Source organism: Trachemys scripta, chromosome 1, assembly GCF_013100865.1.
Source record: "Trachemys scripta elegans isolate TJP31775 chromosome 1, CAS_Tse_1.0, whole genome shotgun sequence".
In the NCBI taxonomy this organism is placed as follows: Eukaryota; Metazoa; Chordata; order Testudines; family Emydidae; genus Trachemys; species Trachemys scripta.
In genome coordinates, this window is record NC_048298.1 from 202,804,858 (window position 1) to 202,821,871 (window position 17,014).

Consider the following 17,014-nt stretch of genomic DNA (forward strand, 5'->3'; position numbering starts at 1 on the left):
AGTGCTTGAATGGTAAAAGTCAGGAGTCACATTTCTAAGAGAAATTACTGCATAAAATACTGTAAAATAGTAAAATTAGAAGGAGATGTCCTTATTTATAAAGAGTAAAGGCGAACAAAACAAAATCTTTAGTATAACAGGAAAGTAAGTTTAGAAACTAAATTAGCCAATGTTGTAGCACAGTTCCCAATCCGCAACCCATGGAAACTTGTTGATGCTGCTTATTTCCAGAAGCTTCCAGGGTCTTCACCGCAAAGAATAACTTGGAGGCCTGCAGAAGCAGCTGGTAACAAGGATCAGGCTCAAGCTTAGCTACCTCTAGACTGGAGCTGCGAGGCAAAAAAGAAATTTCCAAGAAAACAGAGGGAAGGCAATGGAAGTAGTCAAGGGAGTAGAAGAGGACCAGACAGCTAAGGGAACAGGAAACCAACAGGCAGAGAAACATGTAGGTAGAGGCAGAAAAGCATATGCAAAAGAACAGGGTGAGATTATGAAAGTTTGTCATTTCCCTTTTTAGCAATTTAGGAACCACAAAACAAGGAAATGGAGCCTCGGCAAGCGACATGTTGACTGAAACATTGCTTTCTAGTCTTGTAGATTACAAGATGCCCTTTTTCCGCACCTGTAGGAACTATATTAGCAACTTTTAAGTGGAATAAGAAAAACGTTGCAGAAGATATTTTAAAAAAGACTCATGCTTAACAAGACAGCACATGAGCACACACAAGTGAGCTATTTTCCTTTTAGATCTTTTGTATATTCAATTGTCTGCTATTATCATTTGTTCTTCATTTTAAAACATAAAATAATCTTGCTTAATCTTGTGCAGATTACACACTTTATGACCTTGCACCAAAATAAATAAATAAATAAATAAAACTTATACGGGGATAAGGAAGTGAAGTGACTCAAGAGATACCCAATAGGAAAATGTATGAAGGGTTTATGGAACAATATCTGCTTATTTAGCAAGAGAAGCAACTTGACTGAAAAATACATACTCCTAGCAAGCTATTTCCAATTCAAGCAACCAACCTTTTGACCTGTATTGTAAAGCAAGAAACATCCTGTGCCATACCTGTAGTGGAAAAAAGACATAAGGTAGTAATTTATAAAAAGAAAATGAAGAACCAGGAACAGAAGATAGACATCTTTGACATTCATTTATCACAGTTGAGTTAGGGAATGTCATGATAAGGCAACTTAATACAGCAAAATACCACCACCACCTTACAACTAGTCTAGGAGTAACTTGTAAAATGAACTTCGTATAAAACTTAGTTGAATTATGTCTCCAACTTTTAAGTGAGCAATTAAGGAAGAAGGGCATGTTGCAGAGCTTGTAATAGGAAGAGTAATTTTAAGACTATAACTACAAGAGACTCTCACTAAAGAGAGAACATTTTCAGAAACACCACACAATGGGAGTGGCACATTTTCAAATTCTCTAAGAAAATATGAAGCTGACAAACACGTTTATAAAAAAATTCAGCTAAACTACAACAGGTTTTCATCATGTGTAATTAAAAACACAATGAGAAATTCCTTTGTAACAAACATGGAGGCAACAGGTTAGCTTAAAATAGTAATGCATTAAGTATTTCAGAGGTATATTTTGACAAAACAATTGATTTGTGCATATGAAACAAGTAAAATGCATCCAGAAAAATAAAACACTACTTTTTAGTCACTGCTTTTTTTTTTTTTTTTTTTTTTTATATAAAAAAAAGCCCTTATGGGTTAAAAAATAATTCTTGTGTCAGTTACGTAGATCATTGTGTTCCAGTAAAGTAGAAGACAATTAAATGGTAACTTAGGGTATAAACAGGTGGTAAAATGGAGATTAATAAGGAAAGGATATTGATCAAAATGCAACTAGCAATGAGCACACTTTCTTATATTGTGTGAAAAACCTATTTTGCATTAGGAGGTTGGCTCAGGCCTAATTTTTAGACCTAACCCGGACCCAAGCTTACCCAATGCTTACAGGTCAAGTCATTTTTCCAACCCGACCCTTCCCCCTGAACTTTAGATAGCCCCACTGCTACCTCCTGCCCCAGGGTCAGCTCTCCTCTTCCTGCCTGTGGTGTCAATGCAGCAGTGGCTGTACTACTATTGACCACCCTCTACTGCTCTGTGCGAGTGTACTGAAATTCCTTGGCATACTTGCCTTGCTGCACATGTGTGCACAGCAAGGTAGTGGTGGCCAGCAGGAGCTGGGCAGACAGCTGCTCCCACGTTGATCTGATCGGTTCTAGTTCTTTTCCCACCCAACCCAGTCCCGACACTTTTAGTCAGATTGCATCAGGTTTCAAGGCTCTATTTTGCATGTACCCATTTGCTCAATAAAGCATGTGATCGTATGAGAGCTGGATGCTTAACTGAACAATAACTCAACTAAGCAAAGAATTATGCATCCGCTCAATGTTTAATTCCACCTCCACAAACACTTCAGATATTTTTTGAAACTGTACTTCTCCCATTTAATTGATCAGCTACTCTACCAAGGGACAAGGCTGAGACGTGAAGATGTCCTAACATTTCTGGCCTTCGGCTAAATGCTCCATCCAAAATGGAATCCTCCCTTCTGGTCTAGCATGCTGGCTGAGCACTGAAATGCTTCTTGCCATTCACCCTTACACTGTAATCCTACCACGCTCTAGCACCTGTGTTTGTTGTGCTTGGGTGACTCAATTAATGAAGGGAAATTTTATAATTTTCTGATTTTGCAAGACGCACCACTATATCCTGGGGATTCTTCCAATTTGATTTAGTTCCTTGCAGTAAACTTTTGGAGCCATCAAGTTTCAGTGTGTTGAGTATTTTAAACTGAGCCAAAACCAACATGACCCACCTACCACAAGTCAGTACAATAGACCAGGTCCACCACAGTAAGGACTAGACAGCTTTTTGTTTAAAGCTCGACTCTATGGGTATGTCTACATTTAGGCCGGGAGGTGTGACTCCCGGCTCACAGAGATGTACCCATGCTAGCTGTCCTCAAGCTAGCACCGAAAAATAGCAGTGTGTGCTCTGCAGCACAGGCAGTGGGTGGGGAAAGCTGCCAAATTATGTTCCCAGGAGTGTCGGTGGGACCGTACTTGGAGCAGCTAGCCCAAGTGGCTGTCCATAGATACACTGCTATTTTGAGAGGGCATCTGAGCTCCTCTGCCTGACCCCCTTTGTGAGTTAGGAGATGTAGGGGCCTCTGCCCAACTACTGGAATCTGACCCTTTCCACATCCCTGTGTGAGCAGAGAGCTAGTGGGCTAGTCCTCCTGAGGGCATCTGAGCCCCTCTGCCTGCCCCCAACCACATGAGAGTCGGGATATGTGGAAGGCTTATCCCTCTAGAAATCTCTCTCTATCCTCCCCACCCACTGACGTGAGATAGGATGTGGTAAAGCCCTGCCTCTCTGGGTGGAGTAAGCTTAGAACAAGCATGCTGGGAGAATGCATCAAGAGAACACTGCTGAGACTGGGGTCAGGATATATGCATATCATAGGCTCCCTTGCACTGTGGAGGGGGATGGTAACACCCCCTCATATGAGTTTACATGTCTCCGAGCTGTATTGTTGTAGGCCATATTCATCCCCATGGCGTGTTCTCATTCAGCTAAGAACATCTAAGGAAAAGACGACTTCACACCACTGAGCCTCCTACGCTGCAGCTGGATGTGTAGACCCCCAATGGCTAGGGCTCAGACTATTCTTGGCTCTGTCACTGGCATGCTAGGTGACTGTGACCAAGTCATGTCACCTCTGTACCTCAGTTTCCCCATCTATACAAGGAGAAAAATAACTTTACCTCCTTGAGATCTGATGTAAAGTGTTTGTAAGTGCTAACACTTATTACCTGTCCACAGAAGTATCTGATCTGTACATCTATGTAATAATTACAAAGGCCTAAGTGACCACTAAATCCTATCAACATTTTTCTTTAAACAAAACAAAAACAAAAAACCCAAAACAAAACAAAACTGTAGGAAAACAAACATTAGAAAGCTTTATTAACTTAGAGTGAATGTTGCCCAAACATAGCTTGTGCGCCTTCAAAGTGACTAAGTCAGCAGAACTCAAACTTGTGGAAAACAGGAAATAGTGAGTTAAGGTAAATGTCAATGCAACTTTAACTCTGTCCCCGTGGAGTGGTCAATAGCCACTGGGAATTATCTGCATTCACTGTGTTAGCTGTAGCTGGTTGAGGAGTAAGTTGGAGTACCTTTAAAGAGATGTGACTGCAATAGGAGATGATCGGGGGTTTTGGCCCTCGGTGGGTGTGCGCGCACATGTGCGTGAGCCCTTTCTCTGATCCCTGTGTGTGAGAGACCAAAGGAAAGGGACACATGGGGTAGCAAGAGGTTTCTGGTCAACTGGCAGAGGGGGTACATATTAGGATCCTATAGGTTAGATATATGCACCATTATATTTACCAGAAGGTGGCATGTGAGGAATCTACTGTAGTAAGATGAGGCCCTGAGACATAAACCCTTGGTATCAGAGGCCCGGTATGAGGCCTGAACTGAAGTAATGGTCAAGATGTTGCTAACATAAATCAAAGTTAGGCTGTGAGCCAGAGCCAGGCCCTGCTCACAGAAGTTGGCAAGAGGAAGGCTGCTAAAAGAACGTGTGCCAGATGGCATCAGAACAGCCCAGTACAAACACATCCCACACAGATAACAAGGAACAGGCAGACCCAGCCTAAAGACAGGGTCAAAAGGACAATATGATGGATAGACTTGTTTGTTCGAACCAACCTGTACCAGGAGAAAGGCAGCACCTTAATGCATAGAGAGGCTGTACCTCAATGGGTTCAATGATGTGTAACCTGTTTGTACCTGGGTATAAGAATGCATCCCTCAGTGGAAGTCTTTGTCTGGCCTAGGGGGCAGTGGAGAGTCCCGCCACTGACTGAGCAGGTCCATTGTTAGGGGGCACATATTCGTAGTATGTCCTGTAAAGTCTGCAGGAAACTATTACTGTGCTTCGTTTGACAATAAACCTGGCCGGGTGCCTTTGTACCTTATCGGAGTCTGTGGTCATTGGAGGTTCTCTTGGGGTCTGCTGTGCCAGCAATCTGCAGAGCCGGGGCAGCACACAGAGGGAACACACGCACGCAGCTGACTGTTATCAACATTGAGCAGAGCAGAGCACCACACTGGTGGCATTTGACGACAGCTACCAAGAACCAGTAGCCAACTGGTTGTCAATCATTGCAAAAATGTATGTGTATATATAATGTTGAGAGAATTATGTATCTGTATTGAAAATTATGTTCGTACGGTATGAGAGCTAAGGCATGTTCCCAGAAGGGGATAAACATCTCCTGTTAGGTAGGGGGGAAGAGACAAATGTCTCTCTCTGGTTGGTCATGTGCATATTGTGAGGTGTGTTTCACAATGGAGGCCTAGTTACAATTTGAGCTGAATTCACAATTTCTTGATTAGCAATTGGCAAGAAAGGAAAACATAACCAGCAGGAGGGGCATCCTGTTTCTGAGTAAGGACAACAGGGTTTTTTCGGAGGTGGGGTGGGTAATAACCCGAGGTACAGGGAAACACCTTGGATGTTTGCACTGAAAGGCAAGCTAACAGCGTGCTTGTCTCATGAATGACAATCACAGCCAAGGTTGGCTGTAGTACGCTGGAAGGATTTTGTGAGAGCTTTTCACTGTAAGCCATGACAGTAGCTAGTTAAGTCAGTGTAGGTTCTAGAATGCGTGTGCTCTTTTATTTTATATGCAACTATTTGTTTCCAATATTTCTACTTGCTACCACTTGAATCTCTAACTCCATTAAATAAACTTTTACCTGTTTTCACTATGGATTTATCCAAGTGCTGTGTGTTAAGTGGAGCAGTGATCCGAGGAGTATCTGGTATGCTGGGATGTACTGTTTTTTTTGGAAGCTGTGAATACTGCGAGTGTCCAGTGGACAATCCAGAGAGACGCTCGGAGATTGGAATGTGCCTATTGCTAACCTACAGAGGGGGATAGTGGAGCCTGTGTGCACTCAGAAGAGAGTGCTTGTGTTGCCTGTGGCCAGCGAAGGCAGGGAGCTGACCCACAGCAGGCACACACAAGGATTCCTCATGCTAAGGGCAGGTAGTAAGGAGGTGCTTCAAAATCCTGGGAAGCATCACAATACGTAACTTGGGATTGCCAGTATGCCTCATTTCAGCACTGTGTTGTGTAGGCGATGTCACTAGCAGAGCATGGGGTGGTTTTGCCAGGGGAACTGTCGCAGTTAGGTGGGAGATAAGAGTCGTCTGAGAGTCTAATGATGGGTAAGTGAAGGCCAGTATTTGATGGCATTGTGTCCATAAAGGGGCTGAAGGAGTTTAGTAGTGTGGTGGTCTTCCTGTGGAGTAGGCTAAGTGTGTGAGTGTAGCGCAGGCATAGGTAGCTCCTGTTCAGTACAGGGCAAAAGCAGAGTGCAAATACATGGGATTACTGGGGCACCACTTAAAGCGGGCAGAGTTCAGGCTGAATGGGCACGTACTTCAAGTAGATATTTCCTGGTTTTCACAAGTCTGAGTTTTGTTGAAGTAGACATTCTGGAAGGGAACGAGCTATTGCCAGGCAACCTTAACAGAATTAATTTTTTTTTGCCATTTAATATCTTTTTAAAAAAGGAAAAGAAGCAAGAAGGAGAAGGAATTTTGCAGACACCTGTGTTCACAAACTGCTAGTGTTTAGCCTTTGTAACTTTATCCAGCTTTCCCCCATCCCTCCTACATTCACAATGGAGGACAAAGATGATCTAGTATTTGCTTTCAATATTGTTGTGCTAACTTACGTGTTTTTTGCTTGTCCATCCTTGAAACACATTTGTCCAACTAGAGCAGCAGATTGGTCACCCAGGCACTGAAAGGACAGACATGTTCTTAGCAAAGAAGTGCATATGAATCACTGTGAAACAACAATAACCTTAAAACAATTACTTCTAGGCTTATAATCCCAATTTGGGTCGTGTACACTGTAAATGAGAAGGTAGTGAACACAAGCGCAGTCTTCACGAATATTCATTCCTTCTCCCATCTACTGAAACTGCCAACGAAAAGTGCCAGTTAGTACCACTAGCTATGGTAACAATTAATTTAGTAAGTGTGATCAAGTGCAATATCTGCATGTATTTGACATTAGTCGCCAAATTCTCAGCTCACTTCAAGATTTGTGCATATAGATCTGGTAGTCATATGGCTAGCTTTCATTTTCTGATGAGTTATCCATTTATGATGTTTACTTACTGTGAAGCGTCCTAGATTTCCATGGGACTACTTGAGAGAGTTAAATTGCTAACATACAGTAGAACCTCAGAGTTATGAACACCTCAGGGTAATGGAGGTTTTATGTAACTCTGAAAAAAACGTTATGGCTATTCTTTCAAAAGTTCACAACTGAACACTGATTTAATACTGCTTTGAAACTTTACTATGCAGAAGAAAAATGCTGCTTTCCCTTTATTTTTTTAAATAGTTTACATTAAACACAGTACTGTAATGTATTTGCCTTTTTTTTTTTTTTGGTCTCTGCTGCTGCCTGATTATGTACTTCTGGTTCCAAATGAGGTGTGTGGTTGACTGGTGAGTTCGTACTTCTGGTGTTCGTAACTCTGAGGTTCTACTGTACTTGTTTGCATAATCAGGCCTTAATTCATTAATTCACAATGGTCTTCATTATTTGTGTAAGTCAGCAAGTATACTGTACTTGTTTAAAATGATTGAATTTTGTTGCAAATAAAAAAGTCAGTTTTCTAAAATAATCAGTTTATTTTTAAGTTATATCCAGTGAGGGTCTCTCCAAGCAGAGTCAAGTCCTCATGCCAGAATTCAAATTGAAGAAGAACTCACCCCAGAAATTGGCACACCTGTCAGGGCTCCGGATTTCTGACAAAAATACAGAAAGAAACTTCAGTTATTTCACACTGCTTGCTTATCAATTACTGTAACATTTAAGCAGTAAAGGAAAAAGACACTCCTCAGTTTTTAATGGAGATATGCACGCTTCAGGTGTGGACAGAAACAGTTGCAGCAAAGAGCGCTCGTACCAGAATGGGTAGTAACTTAAAAGCAAGGCTTTTACAAAAGACTGCCTTTAAAAATTAAAATTAACATTTAAAGAAAAACTGTGCTCTGACTAAAGAGTTTCAACAATACTGAAAATTTGCCTCTTGGCACAAGCTAGATATTATGTTGAAGAAGCCAGCTTGCAACAACGCTTTTCCTTTCACTCAGAGGCGCTCCACAAAAATATTGTAAAAACTCTTTCTGCTTGTTTGTGTTTTCATACTTTTTCCATTTTACTATCAATGCCATATGATGTAACAACTGTCATGGATAAAAATGGCATTTATAGATCAACAGTCTGCTCACTAATTTTGAGATAAAGATCTTTCCACTCTCAGGAACCCATAAAATGTCATTGAGAGCTACATTTCTTGGTCCAGCTCTCATTGACTTCACTTTATATCATAATGACATCTCTTCAAAGCTGCTGCAACTTATTCCTCCACCAGTCAGTCAGCTACATCTAACAAGTGAATGCAGATAATTCCCACTAGCTACTGTCACCAGAAAATAGCCTTCTCATGGAGTCTCTATACTACAGGCACTCCAGCAGCAACCGTACCATTGTTGCATAGATATTTTCTACATCGACAGAAGGCATTTTGCCATCAATGTAGGTAATCCACCTCCCAAAGCAACACTCCCTATGGGGGAAGGTGGGGTAAGCGGCTTCCTCCCCTCTGTAAAATAGAAGAGAGAAGCACTGAGGCAGAGTGATGCCTTCCAGTTAAGGGATAGAGCAGGTCCTAGTGCTTACAGGAGGAATTTGGATCGCTACAGCAGCTTGGTTTGAATTCTTGTGTGCACAGCACCTCTGCTTAATCCAACAAATCAGGTCTAAAATCAAAACAATAAACAGCAAGATTCATGCATTTACTCCATAGCCTAAGATAGGAATCCAGTTTTAGTTGTTAGTTTTCCATATTAGGTTAAAATAAAAAGCAATCTTGTTAAAATAAGAAACAGACTGTCATTTGTGATATGCTAGCGTGTGGCCTGTAACAATAAGGTTCAACGAGATACTATGAACAGGCACTTTCCTATTACAAGTGATTGTGATAAGGTGATTTAACAAGTAAACAATAACAGAGGTCTTATTTTAAGACCACATAGTGTTTTCAATCTAAGCAGCACTTCTGTGCTAGAAAGTTTCTTCAGCGGTATTCCTGTAAAGGCATCACCAGGAATCAGTCCTATTTAAAATATCCTTTGCTTTTGTTAACTAGTAGACGCTTTCTTGAGCTGTGACTATACATTTTCATTGAAGCCATGCATAAGACATGACAGTGCATTTCCAATTAGGAAATCTCAGTAGTTTCCACAATTCCCATTTTAACTGATTGGGCTTTTTGATAGTTTAATATTAAATTTATTTAAACAAACATTACAAACTTTAATTCTATTACACTGAAATACCACGTGTTGTTCTCATTACAAAGCCAGACATACCTGTATGTCTTTATAAATATGAAATTGTCAAGCCTTCAAAATTTATGCAAACATACTAGTAACACTGGTCACTTAACCACAATGTCTCAATCTGGAGACACTAGCTGGATCTGTTAGTTTTACAAATGTTATGTTGCATGCCTCTAAGTAAATGGAAATGCACTGTATCTGAACAGAATGGATGAGACATAACTTGTGGACAGCCTAATGAATGTCTCTACTCACCAGGCTAGGGCACATTTTCTACAGTCAGCAAGAAAAATAATAATAGATAGGAAGGAGAAAGACAAAAAAAGATCATAATCAGCTATCCTGTCTCGTTTCCCATGATCAGCTTTCTCTCTTCTTCTAATTGCTGAATTGGTTCAAATCAGAATAAAAGTCACTCTGATCTAACTCCTTCAAATTAATAACACCAACTAAGATTCCTAGTAGCATTCACATTTAGAACCTGGTTAAAAAAAAATTAAAATAAAAAGCTACAAGTGTTTTTTGTTGTTGTTGTTAAATTAAAAGCAATCCAGAATCTTTTTCTGGAGTTAAGATAAAAGGACACTCTTCAAAGCAAAATAAAATCCCAATAGGCAAACAGGATCCTGTCCTGCAGCCTTCATCCAGCCATGAAGTTCTGTTATTAAGTTCTGCAATTAAGCACCACCTCTTTTCAACTGCATGACCATGGTTCAGCAATCACTCCTGGGGAAAGTCTCTGCAAGTGCTCTAAAAGCACCGTTTGATTACAAATACATCAGCAATGCTCCAACATGTTTATGTAACAAACTTTACAGACACACAAGCAATCAGAATTTACTTCTCAAAAGGAGGCAATCCAAGATGGAACGTGCATTTCTTCCAATTCCCACAGAACCCTACCAAATCCTTTACTCAATCCCACAAGGATGCAACACTGAAAGGGACTTACCCAGCATGCCTACCACCAGTAAGACTCGCATGGAAGCTGCCCATGGGAGTTTTGGCTGTTCTGGGAGCACGGTGGCCCAGGAAGGGCACTATTTTAAGCTATCTTATTACTTTTCATCTGCTGCTTATAGATTAATTCACCAGCTACTTATCAAAATTCAATAAGTAGTTCACAAGTATCAGATATTTACTAGTCTCAAAAAAACCCTTCCAACTGAGTTTTACTAGTTTGACATTCATCAAGAGTGTTATCTACAATTATTTTAATTTGACATGCTATTAAAAAGGCTATCAGATGCTGACATCGGATTCATACTGTTTGATAAAGCAACCCACATTGTTCTAGTAAACTAGAGAGCTATTAGCTTGCTTTTAATGATCCCCAATAGCTATATCTTTGAGAATAAGTTTAAGAAAACATACCATCAAACCATAAATCTCAGAGGAACTCCGGACTTTTGGAAGTATTTCCATAGGAACATCAAAAAAACTGCAAAAAAAAAAAAATATATATATATATTTTGCATTTAGTTATGCTAGGGAAATTGTTTTGCATTTTCTACTTTGAGACAAATTAAACATAATGTAAAGGGAACTTTGATATCCATATCTTAGATCATGACCTAATGTCTGTCCTAGTAAGATGTGGGAGAGCATTGGAATGTTTGAGTTATGAAGCAATATTTGCTTTGCTCAGCATTTTACAGACAGATCCAACTCCATTTTTGCAGTTGGAAAAATCATTCCTATTTTGAAATAAAATAAAGTGAATACATGCTGGAGTACCAAAGAATTTTTTAAGTTTATATTTAAAGCAATGAGACTACCATTTTGCACTATGCTTGTGTAATATGCTGAAGGAGCAGTCAGATAACTCAGAAATTAAAGGCAAACTTAATATTTAAATCACTTCTGTGTACCAGGTTTTCAATATAGAAAGACACTAAGATCTGGCCTCTTCATTAATCCAAACAGAAGTTATGTAGATATTTAGAGATAGGGTTACCAGATAGCAAACTATGAAAAAACGGGACAGGGGGTCGGCGGGGCGGTAATAGGTGCCTATATAAGAAAAAGTCCCCAAAAATGAGATTGTCCCTGTAAAAACGGGACATCTGGTCACCCTTTTTAGAGAGAATAAACCCTAATAGTTATATTCATAATAAATGCAACTAATTGCTCTTCTTAGTCACAAATGAGACCAGACAAGCATTGATGGAAGATTCTTATTTTGAAAAGCACAATTAGTGTCTGTCTTTACACCTCATTGATTAATACAGCTATTTCCATAGATTTAAATGAAAAATTAGACTTACTGGCAGAGTTCAGAATCCCACTCCAAGGAATGAATGTTGAACAACATTGTTCTACTGGCATTGGTGACATCTGTACAATGAACACCTCCATTCTTCCCACCTGTCAAACTCTGGAAAAAGCAACCAAGAATATTAGTAAATAAATAAATAAATAATAATAAAAAAAAATTAGTCAACAGTTCAAGCAAAATAATCCAGTTACTAGCCCACCACTAACAGGTGAAAGTTTGAAAAGCCACAGTTTAATAGTCAGTTTTATAGTTAGTAAGAATGAAATCAATAAACTATTTTGAGAAATAGAAATAGTATTTTTGCACCCTTGAAATAAGTTGGAACTTTGATATTTTTGCAATATGTGACTGAAGAGCTAGACAAGAATATCCATAATGGACAGAATATATAATGCAGACACACAAAACAGATATTATAAAAAGTTACCGGTCTAAATTTTATGTAAGTTTTAATTTCTCCTCCACCCATATTTTTTAAGGCAGCTGATTATTATTTTTTAACTTTCTTTTTTAAATTTTGCTTGTAGCCACACAAGTACTGAGAAAGTTCCACAACAGGTATAGTTCTGGTTATGTGACCTCCAGAGGATGCCTTTATCATCGACAGTTGGTATAAAGGTGGATAATGAAAATCTGTTGTACAATTTTTTTTTTTTTAAATAAAAGAACCCCATACACATACCCATATAAGCCATGAATCAATGGTACCAAACATAGCTCGCCCATCACGAACAGCTTGCCTGATCTCTTCCACGTTATCTAGGAGCCACCGAAGTTTCACTGCACTGAAATACGTGCTAAGTGGAAGGCCAGTCCTAGTCTGCAAGAATGAGAGTCATTTAGGACATGCCATAAGTTAATCCCCTCCAGTGACTACTGTACTTTTCTATGAAGTTAGGTAAGAGAAAGGAAGCTCAAGATTCTTTATTTAAAACTAATTTTTCTTCTTTTTTTAAATAAGACCACGCATTCCCAATACCGTAAAACTGTCTCACACCAAAACCAAAGACCAACATGCCTATGAACAAAGATCACAACAACTCATCAGTTGAGAGTTCAAAGACCTTCCATGTGGCAACAAGATAAAGGCATACACAGACATCCTATCTTGTTTAGGATAGCTGCCTGGGGTAAGACAGCGCAAACTGATGTTGCAATGACACTGAAAGGATGAACCTTCAGTTACATTTGTAGCTTTACAGCCAAGCAAGTTGATATGCTGGTTCACTGACCCACTCCTACCAGATGTGGCTATAGAACAAAGAAGCAGGACATCATTTGGCCAGGTTAAAAGCTGAATGAGAAAGGAAGATGGACTCTAGTGAAACAGCTTCTCAACTCTCAAATTAGTCATATTAAATTAATGCTATAAATTAAAAGTTACTCTAATAATTAATTTTTAGTTTGACAAACATAGGATGGGAAAGTGGGTTAAAGACAGTATTAATTACTAGTTCTAGTGAAAGCCCTAACTCTGAGTTTAGTGGGTTTGAGGGTACGTCTACACTTACTGGAGGGTCCAGCAGCAGGCAATCGATATTCTGGGATCAATCCTGGAAGTGCTCGCCGTCGACGCCGGTACTACTCCAGCTCGGCGAGAGGAGTACGCGGCATCGACGGGGGAGCCTCCCTGCCGCGTCTGCACCCGCAGTAAGTTCGGACTAAGGTACTTCGAATTCAGCTACGTTAATAACGTAGCTGAATTTGCGTACCTTAGTCCGAAGTGGGGGGTTAGTGGGGACCAGGCCTAAGAAAGGCATCTGGTATATAATGCCCAAGACTTCAAATAGAAAATCATTAAACACACAGAGACTATTTGGAAATCTTAATTTAAAGCATTACTAACTGGATATTCTAGAAAAATCCCTTACCTTAAAAAAGGATGTATTTTGCCCTGGAATTATTTTAAGAAGCCTCTCAACTGTTGGCTGGGTTCTCAGGTCAAGCCACACTACAAATCAAAATAGAGCACACGCACAACACATTTATAATAATTCAACCACCATTTGCTATTTGTCAGAGCCAAAGAACAGTGAACTGTATAGCTTCTGCTAAAAATTGCTGAAGTCCTTAAAGTCAGGAAACTGACACTAAAATATTTTAGTAAAGAAAAAAATTGACAGGAAAGAAATATTCATATGCATATTTCTGTATCATTGTAAAAATGTAGAAGGGACAGGTAGCCTCATTCTATTTGCAAGCCTAACTGGGTAACATAACAATATGACTTTCTACAAAGAGATGCTACCAAGGATATATTTTGTGTTTCTCAGTCTATTCATGAACAATACTGAGGTCAACCAAGTGATTGAGTAACAATACTTAATAGTTTACCAGAAGACGAAGGCCAACTAGAAAGCTTAAAGTACATATAGTAATAGGTTAATTATTTACTATTTCTGTGCAAACACTCAACTACAGCAGTAAACAGTGCTAAAGAATTACTGATGCTCAGCTTTACCCAAGATAAAGTCTTAAACATCACACACTTGAACATTAAACACAAAAAGCTACTTGGAAGGAAGAACTTAAATCCCCTCTCTCAGAGCAATGCCAAGTTCAGGTTTCTGAAAGTTCTTGGGACCCTTCAATTCTACATTAAAAGACAAGGTAGAACTTCAGACCTCTGACAGACAAACACAAGCTGTAAACATTCTATTTTGCTGAAGCCCTATTAAAAGGCTTAAGCTAAATTGTGAAATAATAGCTCATCTTTATTATTTATCTTTATTTATTTATTATCTATCTTTATTTAACTAGGATATTTTTCTGTGTAACTGCAGCATCAGTGGTTGCAAACATACAGCTTTTGGGAAAGGCCACCAAAAATTGTCATTATTACTAGCAGGTTCTAACAAGATTTATATGGGATTTCTAAAATTCTGCTAGTACAACTGCAGCGAGGCTGTACTGAAAGGAAGAGTACATAAGCTTTAAGAAGCTATATACACCAGGAAGGCACTGATACACGTACCAATAGCATTATAGAGAGGTTCTCCAGTTGTCTTGTCCCAAACCACAGTTGTCTCTCTCTGATTGCTGACTCCAACAGCTGGAAAACAAAGGGGGGTGGGAGCAAGAGTTCACTTTAGAGATTTTGAGGGGGCAGGCAGGGAAGAAAAGGAAGTGAAAGGAAAATAAAAATCTTTTGGCTTGTGCCTTTTACATTCTTGGTATACCACTTTTCTATCATTTCAAAAAAAATTGAATCCTGCTCTACATCTCTTATTCTTCTGTTTGATGTTCACAGACTGACATGAACAAAGAAACTAAAGTTTTGTAACAGCAGGCACTGCAGTGTAATGTGATCAGTATTTCATCCATTAGCCGTCTAACCTCTTTGCAACCCCCAGAGAGAATTTGATTGGGTCTATTTGGCAAAACAACGCACTGCTGGTAAGTGTCAGCAATATCTTATTTCCCCAACATGCAGAGCTTTTTTCGACATGGGGCTAAATCCTGCTTCCTTTCTAATCACTGACTTCATTACTAGATGATCTGACCTTCCCCAGTCCCGAAAGCACATTCTGAAAAGCGGCTAGTTACACATAAGAAACTGCAGCAATACCTTTTATGTTGGTGATGTCTATGTTTAGCTGGTTCAATTTCTCACATGTTTTCTCCATACATTCATAAACGGACTGCAAGATTTCCTTTGGATCTTGCTCCACCCATCTTTAACAAATATTTGACAGCAATCAAAAAAGAAGCAAACATGAGGCAGATGTTACATTTATGGAGAGCTGCATAAGAATTCTAAGAGCATTCCATAGAGTCACATGTTCACTCTATTAAAGAGTATCAAAAAATTAACTCAGCTAGTTTTTCCCTCTGGTCAACTTGTTCTGATTCCACGGCAGAATGACCAATGTTATTCTGCATCATATAGACAGTGTTTGTTTAATCAAGCAGCCTAATAATTTGAATAGTCAGTCTCACTTTTTCTCTAAAAATGCAATGTGGATATTTCAAAATCGGAAGAGCCTTTTTCCTGTCTTCTACAGATACATGTATACTGCCTCAGGACAGAGGGGGAAGAGTCTGGGGATAACACCAGGTGAACAGTGTACAGCAAATTTAGAGATAGAGAGTAAGTTGTGTAGACTTCATAGGTGAAGCTGGAGAATGTAAATGTAGGCAAGTCAGTCATGAAAATGAGTAATTTCACCATTTTAAGCAAGACTGGACAGTGGAAGAATATGGATGAGTGACTATTGTGAGAGTTAAACTTTCATAAACATTTTTAGGAGTTAATAAGATTTCCATTAGGCCATACAAAGGAGGGAAATTTTTTTTGTTTTTAAAAAAGCATCTGTTAAATTATTCTTTCCTACCACTCTAAAACATTAGCAACCGAGTCCATATTCTTAACAGATTAGTCACTGGCTTCAATTGTAATTATGCATACATAGATCCTATTAAATAGGCTTTTGCCATGTTGAAAGGTAGACAGAAACAGAATAGAAGATATACTGAGATCATACCCTTCTTTAGGGAATTTCTGTTTTATTTCTACTTGATGGTGACTCAGGAGCTCTGCTGTTTTCGCATTAAAAACCTGCAGATAAAAGGATACAGATTAAATAAATTGATGCCTACAGGATTAGACAAACCAGATATAAGGAGACAATAATAAAGTGAAGATATGTTACATTTCCATTAATTTGAGGACCTACCAAAGGCCGTAGACTAAAGACTTACACATATGCTTAAACTTTATGCACTGTGAAAAGTCCATTTAAGTCACTAGAACTTCTCAGTGTGTAAAGTTAAGTGTGTGCTAAGACTTTGCAGAATCGGGGCCTACCTGAGGCATTAGCAGGAGTCATTATTCAGACAGGCAGAAACAGGCTTCAGGGTGGCAGTGCAGTTGAGTCACTGTGCTATTTTACACTACTCCTCATCAGTAACTTTAAGGCAAGCCATGGGACCGGATTCTGTGTAGGCACCTGGCTTACTCATTTCACATCCACACATGCTGACTGGGTGCACCGTGGATGTAAGCCACTCCCAAATCAGAAAAGTAACATTTCATACGTGTCAGCAACAACACAAGCTGCAATGTAGCAGCAGAGAACGAGAGCCAGGGGGAGAATCCTGCTGCCACTGACCTCAGTGGCGAAACATCTAGTGGATTCAATGGTGCACTGCACACTAAGTAAGGTTACCATTCGTCTGGATTCCCCCAGACATGTCCGGCTTTTTGAACTAAAAATAGCATCCGGGGGGAATTTGTAAATGTCCAGACTCTC

At 39.5% G+C, this 17,014-nt stretch overlaps 1 protein-coding gene across 4 annotated transcripts in view; it reads right to left on the reverse strand.

The window, feature by feature from the left end:
- The window catches only part of GK (glycerol kinase), a 37,407-nt gene that overhangs the window by 18,463 nt on the left and 1,930 nt on the right, over positions 1–17,014 (reverse strand). For 2 of the 4 annotated variants that reach the window (XM_034754874.1, XM_034754847.1), the window contains exons 2-12: positions 16,247–16,320; positions 15,331–15,437; positions 14,737–14,814; positions 13,634–13,713; positions 12,445–12,582; positions 11,752–11,861; positions 10,859–10,925; positions 9,740–9,757; positions 7,850–7,885; positions 6,796–6,863; positions 1,036–1,078 (exon numbers count right to left, since the gene is read on the reverse strand). In XM_034754874.1, the coding sequence (XP_034610765.1) occupies positions 1,036–1,078; positions 6,796–6,863; positions 7,850–7,885; positions 9,740–9,757; positions 10,859–10,925; positions 11,752–11,861; positions 12,445–12,582; positions 13,634–13,713; positions 14,737–14,814; positions 15,331–15,437; positions 16,247–16,320 (819 nt within the window). The remainder of the gene's footprint in view (positions 1–1,035; positions 1,079–6,795; positions 6,864–7,849; positions 7,886–9,739; positions 9,758–10,858; positions 10,926–11,751; positions 11,862–12,444; positions 12,583–13,633; positions 13,714–14,736; positions 14,815–15,330; positions 15,438–16,246; positions 16,321–17,014) is intronic. The other 2 variants (XM_034754857.1, XM_034754866.1) reach the window with 1 other exon arrangement.